The 17,500-nt window shown below is 47.5% G+C and overlaps 1 protein-coding gene and 1 long non-coding RNA gene across 49 annotated transcripts in view; one reads left to right on the top strand and one right to left on the bottom strand.

Annotated features, from left to right (window-relative positions):
- Positions 1-17,500, top strand: part of LOC115555239 (uncharacterized) — a 98,099-nt gene that overhangs the window by 60,253 nt on the left and 20,346 nt on the right. For 2 of the 4 annotated variants that reach the window (XR_003978848.1, XR_003978847.1), the window contains exons 9-11: positions 1,902-1,946; positions 2,338-2,561; positions 15,026-15,123. This is a non-coding gene — a long non-coding RNA (uncharacterized LOC115555239). Of the gene's footprint in view, positions 1-1,901; positions 1,947-2,337; positions 2,562-15,025; positions 15,124-15,440; positions 16,331-17,500 lie in introns of those variants that run through there. The other 2 variants (XR_003978850.1, XR_003978849.1) reach the window with 2 other exon arrangements.
- Positions 16,401-17,500, bottom strand: part of LOC115555220 (receptor-type tyrosine-protein phosphatase C) — a 17,153-nt gene continuing 16,053 nt past the window's right edge. For 38 of the 45 annotated variants that reach the window (XM_030371921.1, XM_030371950.1, XM_030371926.1 and 35 more), the window contains 2 exons: positions 17,200-17,292; positions 16,401-16,730 (listed from right to left, as the gene is read on the bottom strand). In XM_030371921.1, coding sequence (XP_030227781.1) covers positions 16,599-16,730; positions 17,200-17,292 — 225 coding nt within the window. In that variant the 3' untranslated portion in view covers positions 16,401-16,598. The remainder of the gene's footprint in view (positions 16,731-17,199; positions 17,293-17,500) is intronic. The other 7 variants (XM_030371965.1, XM_030371945.1, XM_030371963.1 and 4 more) reach the window with 3 other exon arrangements.

The following is a 17,500-nucleotide window of genomic DNA, read 5'->3' as shown; positions in this document are numbered from 1 at the left end:
TTTATCTGCTGTGTGTGTGTGTGTGTGTGTGTGTGTGTGTGTGTGTGTGTGTGTGTGTGTGTGTGTGTGTGTGTGTGTGTGTGTGTGTGTGTGTGTGTGTGTGTGTGTGTGTGTGTGTGTGTGTGTGTGTGAAGATCTGTGAGGACAATGGACTCCTTCAACACGATGGCAATGTTGGTGACAGTGAGCTGTGCATTAGGTGCGTCATCATCCTCACTAACAGGACAAGGCAATGCTACTTCTGCTTGACTTCTGAATCGGTTTCCTGGAAAAATGAATAAAACTGAAACACACCCACACCACGCATACATGCGGATTGACGAATACATTGGACTTTCTAGAGACCCCTGTACCAAAACGCTCGCAAGCTATTCCCAGTGTCAGGATTGAGACGATGGGCAAGAATGCTTTTCTTAAACAGTCCCATCCTGGATTCAGCTGAAAAAAGGCTGAGTGATTGATTCTCCCTTCTGATTTCAAATCCCTCCTAAAAGGCTGAACTTGGAACAGAACATGATTGTCTGCTGCATTTGATATTTCACTCATTCTTTATTTCATCTTTCATTTGCACTTCTATCACCGGTGTTCAATGCTCTGATGTTTGTTTTGTGCTGTTATGTTACCCCATGCTGTGCCCTCCAGGCAAGATCCCTTGATTTTACTTTATTTTATTTCAATGTATAATCTACCTGGATAAATAAAGGTTCAGTAAAAAGTAATAATAATAATGATAATAATGCATTGAATTTATATAGCGCTTTGTCCTAGACACTCAAAGACGCTTTACATTGATAGGGGGGACCTCACTCACCACCACCAGTGTGTAGCACCCATTAAGGGTGATGCACGGCAGCCAATCTGCGCCAGAACGCTCACCACACACCAGCTCGAGGTGGAGGGTGAGGGAATTAATGAGTCAGCCAATTATACAATAATACAGGGGGATGATTAGGGGGCCAGATTGAATGAGCCTGGTTGGGCCAGGACACCGGGGGAACCCCTACTCTTTGCGATAAGTGCCCTGGGATCTTTTATGACCTCAGTGAGTCAGGACCTCGGTTTTACGTCTCCTCCGAAGGACGAGTACAACTTAACGTCTCTGGAACTGAAAACCTCCCAGAATCGACCTCATCCTTCGACTCTTATCAATAGTCATTCATGTAGGTAGATACTGCTGGCATTGTGCATCATTCAATCACATTCAATAACAATGCATTGCCTTTGAAATCTTCTAGTTCCGTCTTGGGTTGTAGTAGGATTGTATTGGCAGTATTTAAGTCTTGGTATAGGCTGTCTTGATGACTCACAGCCTTGTGTGGTTGGGCTGTGGCTGCTGGACTGGCTACTGCCTCGAGTGCCTCCTGTATTGACCTTGGCGTGGACGTGCTAACCGGTAGAGCAAAGAGAGCTCTCTTTAAATCGCTTCTCTGAGGAAAACTGCTGCAACCAAGTCAGGGTTAGTCAGGATTCCTGGAGTCAACTCTAGTGTAGTTAATAATGCTTTAACGGCATTAAGACGTAAACTGGGGATTAATGTGACGGAGTCCTTGAAGGAAGATAAATATACATAGTAGAAAACACATGAAGGTGAGTAATTTCCATGCCCTCAACATTGGGTAGTTGATATTATAATGTAGTCACGGACAAGGCCAAATGCTACTTCTGCTTGTTTTAAAGGTCAGATGTATTTGTGTGTTTGAGGGTTTTTATCTACACCTGTTCCTTTATCAGGTATGTTTAAATGGGACATATTATGCCACCAGGTGTGAGTGTGATTAGCCTTACAAGCCGTTTCGAAAATCTGCCCCATATGACATTACTAGTAGGCGTGTCCGCCTAGATCTGTGCTGGATAGGCTAATCACACTGACACCTGGTGGTATAATATGTCCCCTTTAATAGGGTTTATCAGGCGGCCTGCTGACCTTCCCCCGCCTGCAGTAAACTGTAAGTAAACTGAAACTGTTTCCTTTAGATTTCCTTTCTGCGGTGCCGGCCTATTGTCCTACTGCTCATTAAAGTTTATTTACCTTGGTACTATTTACCATAAACACCTAACAAATATTACCAGGTATTAGCCCAGTGCTAGGCTGGAATATAACATAGTGTGGGGTGGTCCACTTAAAATCTAAAGGTTCCCATAAATTCCCTATGAAAATGTCCAAAAAATAAATCATAACCATTTTTTTTGTGTTAACGGTGTTAATAGTATATTATTATTAAGCCAATGATTCATGATTTTTTTTATTACAAAAAAACTAATTTCATATTTAAAAAGTTTATGTCCAGCAGGTGGTGTCATGATAACTCATTTCCCGCCCTTGAACCTCATTGCTAGGAACTGGAAACTCGCATTTTGGCGCCATCTGGCCTTGGATCCCGTTGATGCGCTCACGTTGACGTTGCTGCGCGCTCATTGGACCGTTATACTGTCCGTCCAAAAGTAGTTGGGGAACTGCGTTGGATCCGCCCTCCTCCCAAACTGAACTTCGGCGGCGCTTCCCAGGATTGTCATGAGAGGACTTTTCACTTTCCAGGGTGGACGCGGCGGGACAAGACAAGGTAAGCAGCTGTCCCGGGGCAGAAGCATTGGTTCCCGATCCACCGGTTAACCTATTAATGTACTTCATTCGCTGATGTTTGTTTGCAAGCTTGGTCTGGATGCCCAGAAATTTGTTAAGTTGTTCAACTATTCAATCCGGATAAAGTGTATTCAGAAAGCGTGCAGGCAGTGGAGGTTTTTGGAAGTTTAAGCGTTATGCTCTTTTTTGTTTTATACGTAACAAATAAATTCATTTAAAATGATTAAATAGGCCTTCCCCTAAATGGAGAACGACTCGTTAAAGTGGTATGATATTGAAACAAGTCTTATTCTTCGATAACCTAGCTCTTGCTAGAAAATACTATAGTTTATACTTTCTTGCTATAATATATTATTTGGCCTAATGTCACTTTTAGTGTCTTTACTAAACTGGGTCGTTTTACTCAATGACTTCAGATCATTATCATAACTTCATGTGTTCATGGCACATAGTCAATAATAATACACAGAAATGCACCCATTGAGCATCGTAAAAGCAGCCTTTCATTTTCATTTGGGGACTCTTTGTATTGGGACCGTTATCAGTGTAAACAAGCAAATCCTAATAACTGAACACACATTGTCATATAGTAACGCACCAGGCACGTCAACAATACAGGTCTGAAGTCATGACATCCAGCCCGGACTTATTTATTCAACAGTTCCCATAAAACAATGGGGGCAGGGATCGGGACAGGAGGGTGGAAATCCCCCCGATTGTTTCACCGTTATATACACCCGCCTGCAAAGTGCCTCTCATTATCTTTCATTCACCGTCATTTTCTGCACCAGACCATATAATCCGCCACCTAGGCTATCCAAGCATGTACCAAATCAAATAATTACGGTTCTGTTTTGAAAGTGAGCTTGATGCAGACCCCTGCACACCGCCGCAGATGAAGCGGCAAACGACCCCCGTGTTGCCCATCATGTGAGCGTTTCCTCGGGTGATTTACTTCAGTGGAAGGGTTCATCGGGTCAACTCTCACCGCAACCGGCCTCGGCTTTCACTCATGGCGGAATGATCCTCACCACTGAATCAACAGCATCGAGGATATAGACGGAAAAGTTTTGTATTTTCTGTTCACACCAGCAGCAGCTATGGTGTCATAACCTATAACGGCACCGCCTCAAATGTTGAATGACACTGCCGCTGGAAAATAACTTTCTGGTGTAAAAATATCACGCCTAATCGTGTTGTATCATCTCTTATGTATTTCAGAGACATGTGAGAAGTCAGATGGGTTGTGTGTGTGTGTGTGTGTGTGTGTGTGTGTGTGTGTGTGTGTGTGTGTGTGTGTGTGTGTGTGTGTGTGTGTGTGTGTGTGTGTGTGTGTGTGTGTGTGTGTGTGTGTGGGTGCGTGTGTGTGCGTGTGTCTGTATGGGTGTTTGTGAGTGAGGGTGTGTGTGTGTTTATCTGCATGTGATGGGTGAGAGAGAGAGAGAGAGAGAGAGAGAGAGAGAGAGAGAGAGAGAGAGAGAGAGAGAGAGAGAGAGAGAGAGAGAGAGAGAGAGAGAGAGAGAGAGAGAGAGAGAGAGAGAGAGAGTTCAAAGCAGTGGGCACCTAATTGATTTCATGGGCTACTGTTTGAAAGAGCGAACCTCCACTGATTGCCATCCCTAATGCAAACAGGGACGCAAAGTGTGTGAAAAGCCTAAACAGATTCCAGCTGAAGGAGATTAAGGAAATGCATTCCATTCCATTTCCTCCTGCCCGCCCCCCACCCCTCTCCCACCCCCACCACCATCAACAACACCACCACCACCACCACCGCCTCCACCACCGCTGCACTGACCAGCCCTGAACTGACCGCCTGCTGTTGACCTGTACCTCAGTGTTTAGCCTAAAGCGGTCGTCCCTGACACTGTTGGTTTCCTCCTGATATGCGTGTTGTACGTCCTGGCACTTAAAAATAGTACTTAGCACCGTGTAGCATCTTATCCTAGATATCTTTGTTGTTGACGGGAATGGGTTAACCTAGCGATAGTTAGTGCCTGGCACTTGGTTCTATGGAAACCCTAACCGAACCGACCAGCAGCGATATATTGTTGTTTCTCTTTCATCTGACAAATATACTTACTGTAAGTTGCTTTGGATAAAAGCGTCCTCTAAATGCCCTAAATGTAAAAAAAAAAAGAAAGCCTCATTGAGCCTGTTGCTCTTCAGGCTCATCGTAGCAAAGAGGCAGAGATCTCTTCCCTTACGACATTTCAGAGCTGGGTCACCCAGGGGGTGGAGGTGAGTGTCTGCGTTCTGCAACAGTATCCCCCGGGGGTATGGCTGACTGGGTCCCTGTCCGAAATAGAAACTGCTGTAAATTGAGTGAACCGTGGTGCGTCTTCCTGCAGCAGACCTCGGCTCTGTATCACTGACCGAAGAGTTTCTCAGAAAGAGCGTACGCGCTTTTAATTTGGAAGAGAATATCAAGTTTTGAACTTGGATCAGAGTTTAAGGAAACCCTGACTTCCTTCAAGGGGATTGAATGGACTCGTTGAACTATGTTCAGCCGACGGTGGCCAGTGTATCTCGAGGTGAACTCTATCTCATGTGTGGGATGTATTAATGGCGCACCGCGGGCAAAATGCCATAACCATTAAATACTGAGCTTTATTTAGATCTGTGTGTCTCTATTATCATACGAATGGTCCTGGTAAGCTGCAATGGCAACAGCTTCCAAAATAGTCAATAGAAATGCCGTCCCTGATTTAACCAACTGAAATTTATCCAACCAACCAGGCTTCCAAGCAGCCCAAACGTTACCGACCAGTGAAGTTTACTTCTAAGGCTCAAGATAGCTTTTCTTTAGCTTTCACAGCAGCAGCTTAAAGCATTTAAAACATCCAAATTAAGAAAAAAACAAACCAGCCTACGTTTGTGTGTTTATGAAAACTCTAGGTGCCACACTTGCGGACATTAGGAAAAAGTGTAAGTCTATTATTTCTGTTGAATATATAACTGTTGAGCGCGATGAAGGAAAATATTGTATTGCCGTGTGAGCGTTCTTAATATACATTCATTGTGTAAGCTCGCGAGATTTCGCTCTTAATTGCTGCCCGCTAACCAGATGGCAATTAAAAAACAAGCTTGTCAGCACTCCGCTCAACAGAACTGAAGCCTCCTAAAACTGACCGCAAAACAGTCAAAAGCTGTGTTCGAAATCGTTCCCTATCATGGATGTAGTGCACTAAATAGGGTGCACGCCATTTTGTAGGGTGTTCGAATTCTCAGTGGTCCACTATACAGTGGACTTAAAATAGGGTACATACGATGTTCCCTAAATGTTACTCCCGTATACCACAATGCAATGCGGTTGTATTTTTCCAGGGGAGAAGAAGAAGCTGAATAACCGCGAAAACAAATACATTCAATGATGGAGTCTCCAGCTTGTGTTTAGAAATGTCAACAATTTATTTGGGATTTAACATAGACTATTTAACATTCAAAATTAATTTAAAAAGACTTGAACAAGGAAATGTAACATTCAACATCAATACAACCTCCAGCCCGGTTTGTTTAGATGATGTCGGCGCAGCAATTTTCCGTCTCGTAAACGGTCGTTGCCATTTGAAACGGTCGATGCCATTTCCGACCATGTCCGATTGCGTCCGATCTTGAATTCCGAATGCTTCGTGAACGGAATTAAAACATGGCGGACGTAGAGGAGCCAGGACCTGCAGCAGGTCACTTGGAGTCAGTTAAAAACAGCACAGGGTGGAATGTTAAATAATCTCAGATATAAATAACAATAATCGGGTTAAATAACTTCACATGGTGTGTCTGGTGTGTTTCCAGCATTCGTAGTGTTGATCAGCAGAGATATAGTCCGCCAAGACGTTGAGGTTGCTTAGCAACCAGAGACTGTCCATGCAAGTGAACGGAGCGTTCCCTCTTCGTCATAACTATCAAACCAAACATCCTTCACATTCACCGAGCGAACATTATGAAAGTAAAATGCACATTTCTCGCAATTGGGCAACGCGTTTCAAATGGCAACGACCGTTTACGAGACGGAAAATTCTCGTATGCGATCCAACCGTCTCCGACCGAAAGTCCATTCATTCCCATGTGATTCTCCGTAATGTCAGTTCTATGAAAATTCAAACTATGCACCTATCAGCGTGGGCACCGCCCACATTTCCCACGGTATCGTGTCTATATAACGCGGTGTATACCGTCGCTCATCCTCCCTTTTCTTTCAGCACTTGTGCTTATCAGCGAGAAATTGAGAACTACTATTATGAAGATGAGAACTTCAACACGGATCTCCCAAGCCGGTGGCAGCGGCTCGGTCGAGGCCGCGGACAAATGGCCCTTTTCAGGGCCACCTGAGAGCGCTCCTAGAGTTAGGTCCTTTTCAGGACTCCTATGCGCCTCCTGTCCCGCCTCCCTGGCACCGGGTGACGGGCACTTGGCGTGCTTTTGGTGCCTCGGCGCCGACCACGCCGCGGCTGCTATGGTGGCCCCCGTCTCCTGTGTCGCCTGCCGGGAGCTGCCTGAAGAGGGGATCCTCTCCAGGCATCTCTTCTTTTCCCCTGCGGTGGAAATGGCTGACGCCATCGACCTATTCGGACCTGACGTCGACGATGGCATCATCGACGCCTCCCTGGACGACGTCTTCGGCGACTCGGCGTCCGGTTTTTCCCGCTCTCGGGTTACAACCGCCACCGTCATACAACACGAGGGTCCGCGCCGGATGACCGATCTCTTCCGGGAGATCATGGGTGAGGCGGCGGCCATCAAAGGGATTCCCATGCCGGCCCCGCCTCTCGCCCCCGTATCTGACGATATGCAGGGCGAGTGCTTTCGCACCCCATCTTTTTCCCGGCGGGTTACCCAGTGCCCCTTGTTCCCGCCTTTGCAGCACTTGTTTATTGCTGCCGGTGAGGACCCTTCGACCCTGAAGGCTCCGGTAAGATCCTACACGGATTTCACCAACGTGGAGGGGTGGGCCGATGCTCAGGCGAGGGGGATCCCTCGTCTGGAGCCTCCCCTGGCAGCGCTTCTCTGTCCGGGCGCCGGATGGCTCCTTAACGAAAAGCCGCTGCCCCCCGACCGCCTCCAGAAGCAGATTGTCGGCCTAACGGACAGGGTGTTCTTTTGTGCCTCTCAATCCGCGGCGGCGGTCAACAACATCGCCCTGCTCTCCTCTGCCATGGTCTCCTTGTCGGCTGACAGGGAGGCCTACGGCCCGGAGGAAGCCGCGAGATGGCTGGCGGTTTCCCGCTTTTCCAGCGCCATCCTCCAGTTATGCCAGCCGATAGCCGTTTCGGCCGGCCAGCATATGGCGTGGGCTACCATGATTCAAAGGGTCATATGGCTCTCCCACACTGCGGGGCCGGAACGAGAGCGGGCCAGCCTCGTCCAGGGTCCACTAGCGCCGGATGGCCTATTTGGTCCCAGGTTCTCCGAGGTGCTCGCGCACCAGCAGTCAGTCCGTGAGGATCGTTCCCGGTTCGGGACGATTCTCACGGGCTCCTCCCGCCAGCAGGCTGAGAGGAAGCGGGGTCTAGGCCGGTCCCAGCGTTCCATGGGGCCGCCTCCGACTCCAGCCCCGGTGCAGCAGCCGCAGCCGCCGCGCACGGGGAGAGCAGCAGCGCCACGGACAGGGAAGTTCCGGACGCTTGCTCCTACTTTTTCTTTCCCTATTAAAGAAAAGAGTAAAGACCGTTCGGCCGAACGGCAGTACATGGTACCTAAAGAGCGATATTCCCCAGGCCACCTGCGCCCTACGCTTGTGGTGCGCTCCTCCATGTTGCCTCTTTCCCCCTCTCAGCCCGGTGGCTGTAGGGTGGCGGTCGGACGGCGTGTTCACATGGCCTCTGGTTCACCTGCTTCTAAGAAGCGGCGTCCCTTGGAGCCTCGTGGACAGATCAGAGACTCGTTGCACGGTCTCCTGGTTCCCCACATTATGGGTGAGGAGATGGGTCCGCGCGCTGTGGCTACAGCCTGCGGACAGCGCATGCGCACAGGTGCTGCGGCCGGACGGCTCGCTCCCTGTTCAGCGGGCACGAGCGCGACGTCTAGACAGCTCGTTGTTTTTACAACTGCTAGTTGTGGTACGTCTCCTACGCTCGCTGAGCCTCCTCCCTTTCGTGGGAAGCCCCCCTTGGTCCACACGCAGTGTGAAGGCGGTAGGGGCAGAGGAATACGGGTTATTCCTGGACGGTCTTCCTCAGCTGTCGGCTCGCCCTCTCTCCAACCGCTATGCGTGTTGGCAAGAGCGGTGCGTTCTGCCATCGTGGTTGGACACCACGTTGAGATGGGGCCATCCCATACAGTTCGAGCGTCGTCCCCCACCCTTTATGGGGTTGGTGGAGACCACGCTACGGGACCCGGCTGCGAGCACGGCTCTGGCAGCAGAGGTGGCACGTCTCTTGGTAAAGGGGGCCATCACTGTCGTTCCCCCCCACGAGTCTCACCTAGGTTTTTATTCCCGCTAATTCCTGGTTTGCAAGAAGTCAGGGGAAATGAGACCTATTCTGGATCTTCGCGTGTTCAACAGATTCGTTGCCACGAGGAAGTTCAGAATGCTCACGGTCGGAGCATTGTTCCGGTGTGTGAGAGAGGACGATTGGTTCACATCCCTGGATCTCAAGGATGCTTACTTCCACGTCCCTGTTCGGCAGGCGCACAGGAAGTTTCTCCGCTTTGCCTTTATGGGGATGGCGTACGAGTACCAGTGTCTGCCGTTCGGCTATTCCCTGGCGCCGCGCACCTTCTCGAAGTGTGTGGAGACGGCGTTGGAACCGCTCAGACGTCAGGGAAAGAGGATTCTCTTCTACCTAGACGATCTGCTTATTCTGAGCAACTCAGAAGAGACCGCGAGAAGGGACACCATGTTGGTGATAAACCATCTCTCCTTCCTGGGTTTTGCCATCAACTGGGAGAAGAGCTCCCCGCTCCCCAGCCGGCAGACAGTCTACTTGGGGCTTTGCCTAGACTCAGCCACCATGACTGCGATGCTTTCGCCTCCTCGGCGAGACGCCATCCTGTCGGCGCTCTCCCGTTTTCACGTTCGCAGAAACGTGACCGCACTGTCCACCATGCGCCTGTTGGGGCTGATGGCAGCTGCCCACCCCGTGGTCCCCCTGGGTCTGCTTTTTATGCGCAGACTCCAGCGGTGGTTTGCTCGCCAACGGTTGGACCCCAGGCGACACAAGCTCAGGGTGCTCCGCGTCCCCCGTTCGGTGTCGCCAGACCTGGAATATTGGAAATGACCCTCCGCCCTTCTCAAGGGTGTTCCACTGGGCAGGGTGGCGTCCTACGCACACATAGATGTGTTGGAGCTCGACGCTGTGAGGAAAGTGCTGTTGCATTTCTTTCACCTGGTGCGCGGCCGCCACGTTCTGATCAGGACAGACAGCGTGTCGGCGGCGGCGTACATCAACAGACAGGGGGGAGTCCGCTCCCCTGCTCTCCACCGAAAGGCGGTCGAGCTCTGGCTTTGGGCTCATCAGTATCTCCGCAGTCTGAGAGCCCTGCATATCGCGGGCGCCCAGAACTTTGGGGCGGACCTCATGTCTCGAGGCGGTCCCCGCCGAGACGAGTGGCGGTTACATCCCGACATTGTCAGACTGATCTGGCAGAGGTTCGGGACAGCGCAGGTGGACCTCTTCGCGTTCCGGGAGAACACGCACTGCAGGTGGTGGTTCTCCCTCAGCCCTCGGGATCTTCCCCCGTTGGGGGTAGATGCGTTGGCACACACACCTTGGCCGCGGGCTCTCTTGTATGCGTTTCCCCCGCTCCAGCTGATCCTTCCTCTTCTGGAACGGGTCAGACAGGAGAGACTGTCCCTGATATTAGTGGCCCCGGAGAACCGTTCAGCTCTGTGGTTTCCAGAGCTTGCCGCGCTCTCGCGGTCGGCGCCTTGGCCAGTACCATTCAGGCCGGATGCGCTTTCACAGGCCCACGGGACGGTGCACCACCCGCCCGATGTCTCGGGACGGCTGTTGGTTTGGCTCCTGAGAGGTTGATCCTGCAGGGCAAAGGTTTGCCTGAGACGGTTATCAACCCTATTCAGAGTGCTCGTGCGCCTTCTACTTCTTCCCTCTATGCGGCGAAGTGGTGCGCCTTCTCTAATTGGTGTGAGACGAACCACGCTGTCCCATCTCAATGCGAGGTGGGAAGCGTGCTTTCGTTTCTGCAAAACTTATTGGAAAAAGGTTTGGCCTTCTCCACTATCAAGGTCTATGCGGCAGCCGTTTCGGCTGGCCATGCAGGCTGTGATGGTGGACCGATCTTCAGCCATCCACTGGTCAAGAGATTCTTGCGTGGGGCTAGACGGGTTAGGCCTGTTTCACGCGTGCTTACACCACGCTGGGATCTCCCCACCGTGTTGCGCGGATTGTCCAGGGATCCTTTCGAGCCTCTCTCCCAGGCCCCTTTGGATGCCCTGTCATTCAAGACGGCGCTCTTGTTGGCCTTGGTTTCTGCCAAGCGGGCCGGTGAGCTAACCGCTCTGTCTGTCAGCCCGAGTTGCTTGTTGCTAAACGAGGACAGCTCCTTCGCGTTGCTCAGACCTAATCCTGCGTTCCTCCCGAAGAACATTAATAGTTCTTTTCGGTCGAGGGATATTGTGCTTAAGGCTTTTCACCCCCCGCCTCATTCTAGTGAGGCGGAGGCGGAGTTGCATCTCCTGTGCCCGGTTCGGGCGTTGGCTATGTACGTGAATCGCTCGGCAGCGTTCCGCTCCACACAACAGTTGTTTGTGTGTTATAGCGACGCTAGCAGGGGCCGCGCTCTCTCTAAGCAGCGGTTTTCTCGCTGGGTATGTGAGGGTGTTTGCCTAGCCTACTCTCGGCAGGGCTTGGCGCCACCGTTGGGCGTTAAAGCTCACTCCACACGGAGCGTGGCCGCTTCAACGGCTCTACTCAAGGGCGTTTCGGTGGAAGACATCTGCGCGGCTGCGTCTTGGTCTTCCCCCGGCCCCTTTGTCCGTTTTTACATGTTAGACATGTCCAGGGGCTCACTCGGCAACTCTTTGCTAGAGTCCGGGACCCCTTTTACGTCTTAAGAATATAGACATGTTCTTTAAAGCGGCGTGGTTGGATTTCCTCTCGCCGGCTGGCGAGTTGGTCTTGATTACCAGTCTCTTACTCTCCCACCTTTTTTCAAATGAAAAACAAGGCTAGGGGGTTTTCTATTGGCTCGCCAATTGTCTGGTGGTTTTGTTTACCAGTGAGGCACTCCCGCCGTTTTCTTCAAATAAGAAACGGCCGAGAGAGTCCCATTATTGGAGAGCCGAATTCCGTAGCTCCGCCCCCGGTGGTAGCGGACCTAATGGAAACCGTGTTGCTCTGGTTTTCTTTTCCTTTTCATGGGTTCCATGAAGCACGGAATAGAGCCGGAGTCTTTACAGACTCACTTTTTTCTCCCTTGATCATTGCCTTGCTTGATCTAAGAGGAATTAGTTTTTATAAAGCTGTTGTGTTTTACACTTCCTTGGCTTTTTGAGTCTTAATGTGCTCTGGTGACTTAGGTCGTTTTGACTGGGGTCCAGCAGGAGTACATTGATCGGGCTCCGCTCGCAGCTTCACCTTAGCCCATAAGGCGAAGCCTAGACGGCGTAGCCTACATGAAATAGAACGATAGTTATGTTATTATAACTCTAGTTCTATGATTGTAGGCGTAGCCGTCTAGTTTCCCACCTGCTGTACCCTCCAAATGCTGAAAGAAAAGCGTGGAGGATGAGCGACGGTATACACCGCGTTATATAGACACGATACCGTGGGAAATGTGGGCGGTGCCCACGCTGATAGGTGCATAGTTTGAATTTTCAGCGCGCGCGAGCGCGCGCACGGGACAAGCCCATAAGGCGAAGCCTAGACGGCTACGCCTACAATCATAGAACTAGAGTTATAATAACATAACTATCGTTTTTCCTCCGAGACTCCTCCCCTCCGTAAAATTTCTGTCTGGTATGTCCGTAATACACGTTCAAAAAATTTAACGTTCGCCGTCGTTTTACGGAGATACCGTATGAAAGTTTTTATGTTTTTCACAAAACATGTAAGTACCTGGCAGGCCAAACTCCTCGCCGATCTCTTTCCAAGCCTGGTTGTTGTTGTTTTTTATCTCTGTATATGTCGATCCTCATGTTCCAAAGTACCGGTCTCTTAAAAACGGCCATTACGTTCCCCAATCTTTTTGGCTGACCGTAAATAAATTCATGTCCGTACGTAAAACACTAGCGCCCCCTTCCGTAAATTTACGGAAGCACGGATACGAAAAACATACGTATGTGGAAACGAGGCGTCAGCGTAGTGTCCGAATTCTCGTTCCCTATTCCCTATATAGTGAACTATATCATGTACACTATATAGGGAATAGGGAACGAGTGTATAGGGAACGATTTCGAACACAGCTAAAGTCGTTTTTACACATCCTGAGGCTCCCATTAACTGTCAAGCACACCCTTTAAACTTGTAGGCAGAGACAAGCGGGACTGTTTTTAAAGTAATTGTGTGTGTCCTTTTGCAATTATAATTCACAAAGATAGGGCGATATAAACAAAACCGCCATTTACGTTGAGCGAAATATTCAACCTGCATGGAACAGTTTGTTATTGTCAGATGCAGGGCCGGACCTCTACACCTGGGGGCCCTAAGCAGGATAATGTTGGGGCTCTGCTTTGAGGTTGATAGAGTAATTTTGCCACAGAGAACAAGCAACTGTATGCATTCATAACCCTTACGGTTTTTATCCACAACTCTTTGAACATGATTAGCTGCAATTAATTTACTACTTATTAAGTATACTCACTTAAACAGTCAAAGTAAAGCTTACACACTTACCACATTTCTACTTCTACTTTACTGTCTGAATGCCTTGTGAATTTAAAACAGCACTAACTGTTTTGTCCACTTGGCGGCTTACAACCTTTAGTATTAAAACATCTTCAATAGCCTACAGTTGCTGGAGTCTTGAACTGCTTTTTCCATTCACATTTAAAAGAGGTGAAAGTTGAAATTCATATTTTGATTGTAAAGGGTGTTAAATACTCTTGATTTGGCAGAGAGATTAAAGATTAAACGAAGATTTTAGATTCAGTTCGTATTTCTTTTTTAGAAGATCATCAAGATAATGATAAATTCCTCAACAATAACACTGCAACACAATTTTAACTTCAGGTAAATTAGCCAAAAATGTAAAATATATAGGGTTACTTTCCTGCTTACTGCGGTGAGGGTTTCGTATAATTTAGTGAATTAATTAAGGGCGCCACCAGAGGGCGCCCCCGACACATTTGCCACCCTGGGCGATATATAGATATTTTTCTTCCTCCATGGGCCCCTGACGCCGTCTGGGCCCCAGGCAGCTGCACCGGTTGCACCGTCGATATTTAGCCACTGTCTCTGAATAATATTGTTGCGATTTTTGTGCGTTGAAATGTCAGGGTTAAACATTAGCCCAACTCCGCAGAGATGTAATTAAGTTCCGCCCATCCATTTCACTTCTCAAGTCTGCACCATTTTCTACCTCTCATGCAATACAGTGTGCAATTGAGTCAAATTTACTGAAAAAGTATAAATTGATGCTCTGTATTTCAATATGAACAATGAAACATCTACAGTGAATATATGCATTACAAAACTTTGTTTAATGCCAGGACTGATCAGCTAATTTGTCCTGGTGATTAGCCAATTAGTAGTCTATGCTCATTGGCTTATCACAAACACATGGTTGGTGATCAGCCAATTAGCAGTCTATGCTATTTGGCTAAGCTAACCATGTGTTACTAAATCCGTCTTATACTTAATCAATCATGATTTTTTGGGCTTTAATTTGTGTGGTTGCTACTACTGCTTAAGACATCGTAACTAAATTGACTGCGTTCAAACCAGTCAACATATCTACACACTTGTAGATATATCAAAAAGGGATTTTGATATCATTTATACTTTGTTCAGAGTAAAAATTTGTTCACAGTTTAAGTTCGATTCCGGCTTCCTTTTGGGTTGGTCTCATTGATTTACACTGAGGTCAGAGTGGGGAGGACGTACAGGCAGTGTTTAGACTGGGTACCCCCCCCCCCCGGCCCATTCTGCCAGCGATTTGAATACGCCCTGCACAAGGGTCTTGAGAAGAGCAATACATTTCTTCGATAAGTTTTTGCATGCCCCCCTGGCGCGCTATTGGCTGGTATAACACAACCACGACAGAGAAGCAACAGCAAACAGCCAATGGCGTACAGAGTCGTTTGAATTAGGGCCGTTGATCACGCCTCTTGTGCTGAAGAAAATGACAGCAGCCTCCCCAGACCAACGTGCAATCTACGATTGAGCTTGGTCTGGCAATTGCCGGGCTAGGCAGTGTTGCCAGATTGGGCAGTTTACCATCTGCAGCATTTTAGCAAGCACACTCACACACACACACGCATTCTAGTTTTTACCGTTCTTCCTTTAAATGTTTATTTACCTTGTCAAACTTCCTTGCATGTTTCAGAAAAGATCCTGGTCCAGGTGAAGTACGGCCAACAGCAGAAGTATGTGAAGTTGGATGAGGATGAAGGACGGTTTGACTTTCGGCATTCCATGAAAAAGGTTAGCATGGCTCAGGAAAAAGGTTTAGAACCACACCCGTGTTCATTTAAATGCTCCTTCTGTAAGCTCCGTAATGTTGTATATTCATATTTCTTGGTATGCCTTTAGCAGCCTCATTCCATCTATACAATCAGTTCTGCACTGTGTGCTTCATAGAGTGTAAAGCATAATATACTCCAAAACAGTCAATAATAAAATGCCAATCATCAATTTAAAAAATTCTAAAAAATCTAAAAAGTATGCTAAAGTTACATACAAGGATGCAACAGGGACAGAAGTTAATGCCTTCAGCTCAAGTGCATTATCTGTCATCCTAGACTAGGTCTATAGCAAGAGACATCGAAACGAGGATACACGTGATGCTGCGTCTGCCTAGCAGGTTTCTTAACACTTAACACAAACTGGCCATGCATAAATGTGCTAATTTGCCATTGCATAAATGTACTAATGTACTAATTTAATATCTCCTCTCAGGCACCTCCCCACTAAAGCAATCAGAGAAGATTATGCACATGGTCTATTGATTCGGTTCCCTTCCCTCAAGGATCCATGTTCCAAGAAGGGCTAAGTAATAGTCATTATTATTGGTTACATTATTATTGTTTACACTTGCACAACATGAAAAGTGGTTTACACCACTTTTCAAGGAAATATGTTTAAGAAATATTTTTTGAAATTCCAAAAACATAACTAAATCACTTACTGAAAAGCATCAGAAGGCCATTGCTTACAACTTGGAAACCTTCCCCTTTATATATGTATTTAAGTTATTTAAAATAATAATAATTTAAAAAAAAAGGAAACTTTTCTGTTTGTTTGCACACATTGTTTAATTGCAAAATAGTATAGTAAAGCTATAATGGCATGAAAATATCACTTTCTGAGGTTTTCTAACATTAATATGAGTTCCCCTAGCCTACCAGCCCTTACACAGAGGTCCCACGGATGTCAACATTAGACGTTCGGTAGAAAAAGCCGTTACCTGGCGTTACAAAACAACCCCTTCAGTGGACCAAAATTTGACGACCAATAATGATGACTGTGAGTTTGCGCGCATGCTATGCGTAGGCTGAATCACAATCGTGTTAAGACAAATCACATGGGCCAATACACACTGAAGATAAATTCAATAATTTTTAAATTACAAAAATTATCCCTCTCTGGCGAACTGATTGTTGTAGCAGGCAAAAAAAAAATAATTAATTTATCTGCATCGAGACAGAATCGTTCTAGCGAGAATCGCGATGCATCGAAGAATCGATTATTTTTCCCACCCCTAGTAATTTATGTACAGCCTAATTGGTGTTAAGGACTACCGAGTGTAGATCTACTGCTTGTTTTGTAGGTCTAACTGCTTTTTTAAGGACCAAGGGAAACAAAGTTTGTTCAGTCGGTTATAATGCATCTGAACACAGCCACAACAAGTTAGCTCCGACAACTTCCCCCTGCTTCATCACGTGTTGTCCAGACGTTTGTCATTTTGACAGTTGGTGGACGGTGACACAATGGACGCCTGCGTCTGCAGTGTCCTCAACACATCTGGGAGGGTCCTCCAGGTTTTCATAGGTAGCCTCATCATCGCTAATTTCACCAGGATCCGCTTGGTCCTGTAAGAACCAAAAATACATTTTCTTTTAATAAAATCTGAATCTCCATGAAATGTTCCTTTGAGGGGTTGTCAACGTATTTCCTCATTTGACAATAAATGTAATGGGTACAACTGTGTACAAACAGAGAATTAAACAGACATAAACAGACTATAATAGGCTGTTACCCATACAAGAAAACGAGGTCCTTAACACTGTCCTTAAAATTCTGCTGCTTTCTGCTCCCACTTTGAGCAATACTTTACGAAAGTTAATGGTGTTGACTGGTGATTTGTTCCACAATTTACAGATTTCATGATTTGGAAAATTCTATTTTATTAGAGAAGCCAAGCCAGGAACATATCACGGAGATTCAGATTGAAATGTAAACTTTTTAAAGGTTGCTCTGTTGACTCCCCCCCAAACTTCTCTGTGTCTCAGGTCCGCGTGTCACCTGTGAGGTGGGCGTGACTGAGTCTATAATGTTTACCTGTGCTGAGCCTACGGCCCTCTGCGCACCACGCTGGACCACAGTGGGGCCCCTGGGAGGCTGGTCCATGTCTATATCCACAGTGTGCAGCTGCTACACAATCACATAGGATAAGATGAACTCCATTAATCCCAGAGGGGAATAACTAGAGAAGGAAACTTTTAAATAAGAATAAATAATACATATATACAGAAAGTAGATCTTATACACACAATAACATCAGGGTAATTAATGTGTGTTGCTGGTAGACACTAACATAAGAAAAGATAACGTGTACTTCATTAATCCAAGGGGGGGGATA

Source organism: Gadus morhua, chromosome 12, assembly GCF_902167405.1.
Source record: "Gadus morhua chromosome 12, gadMor3.0, whole genome shotgun sequence".
Lineage (NCBI taxonomy): Eukaryota > Metazoa > Chordata > Actinopteri > Gadiformes > Gadidae > Gadus > Gadus morhua.
This window is presented reverse-complemented; position numbering and strand designations above follow the sequence as displayed.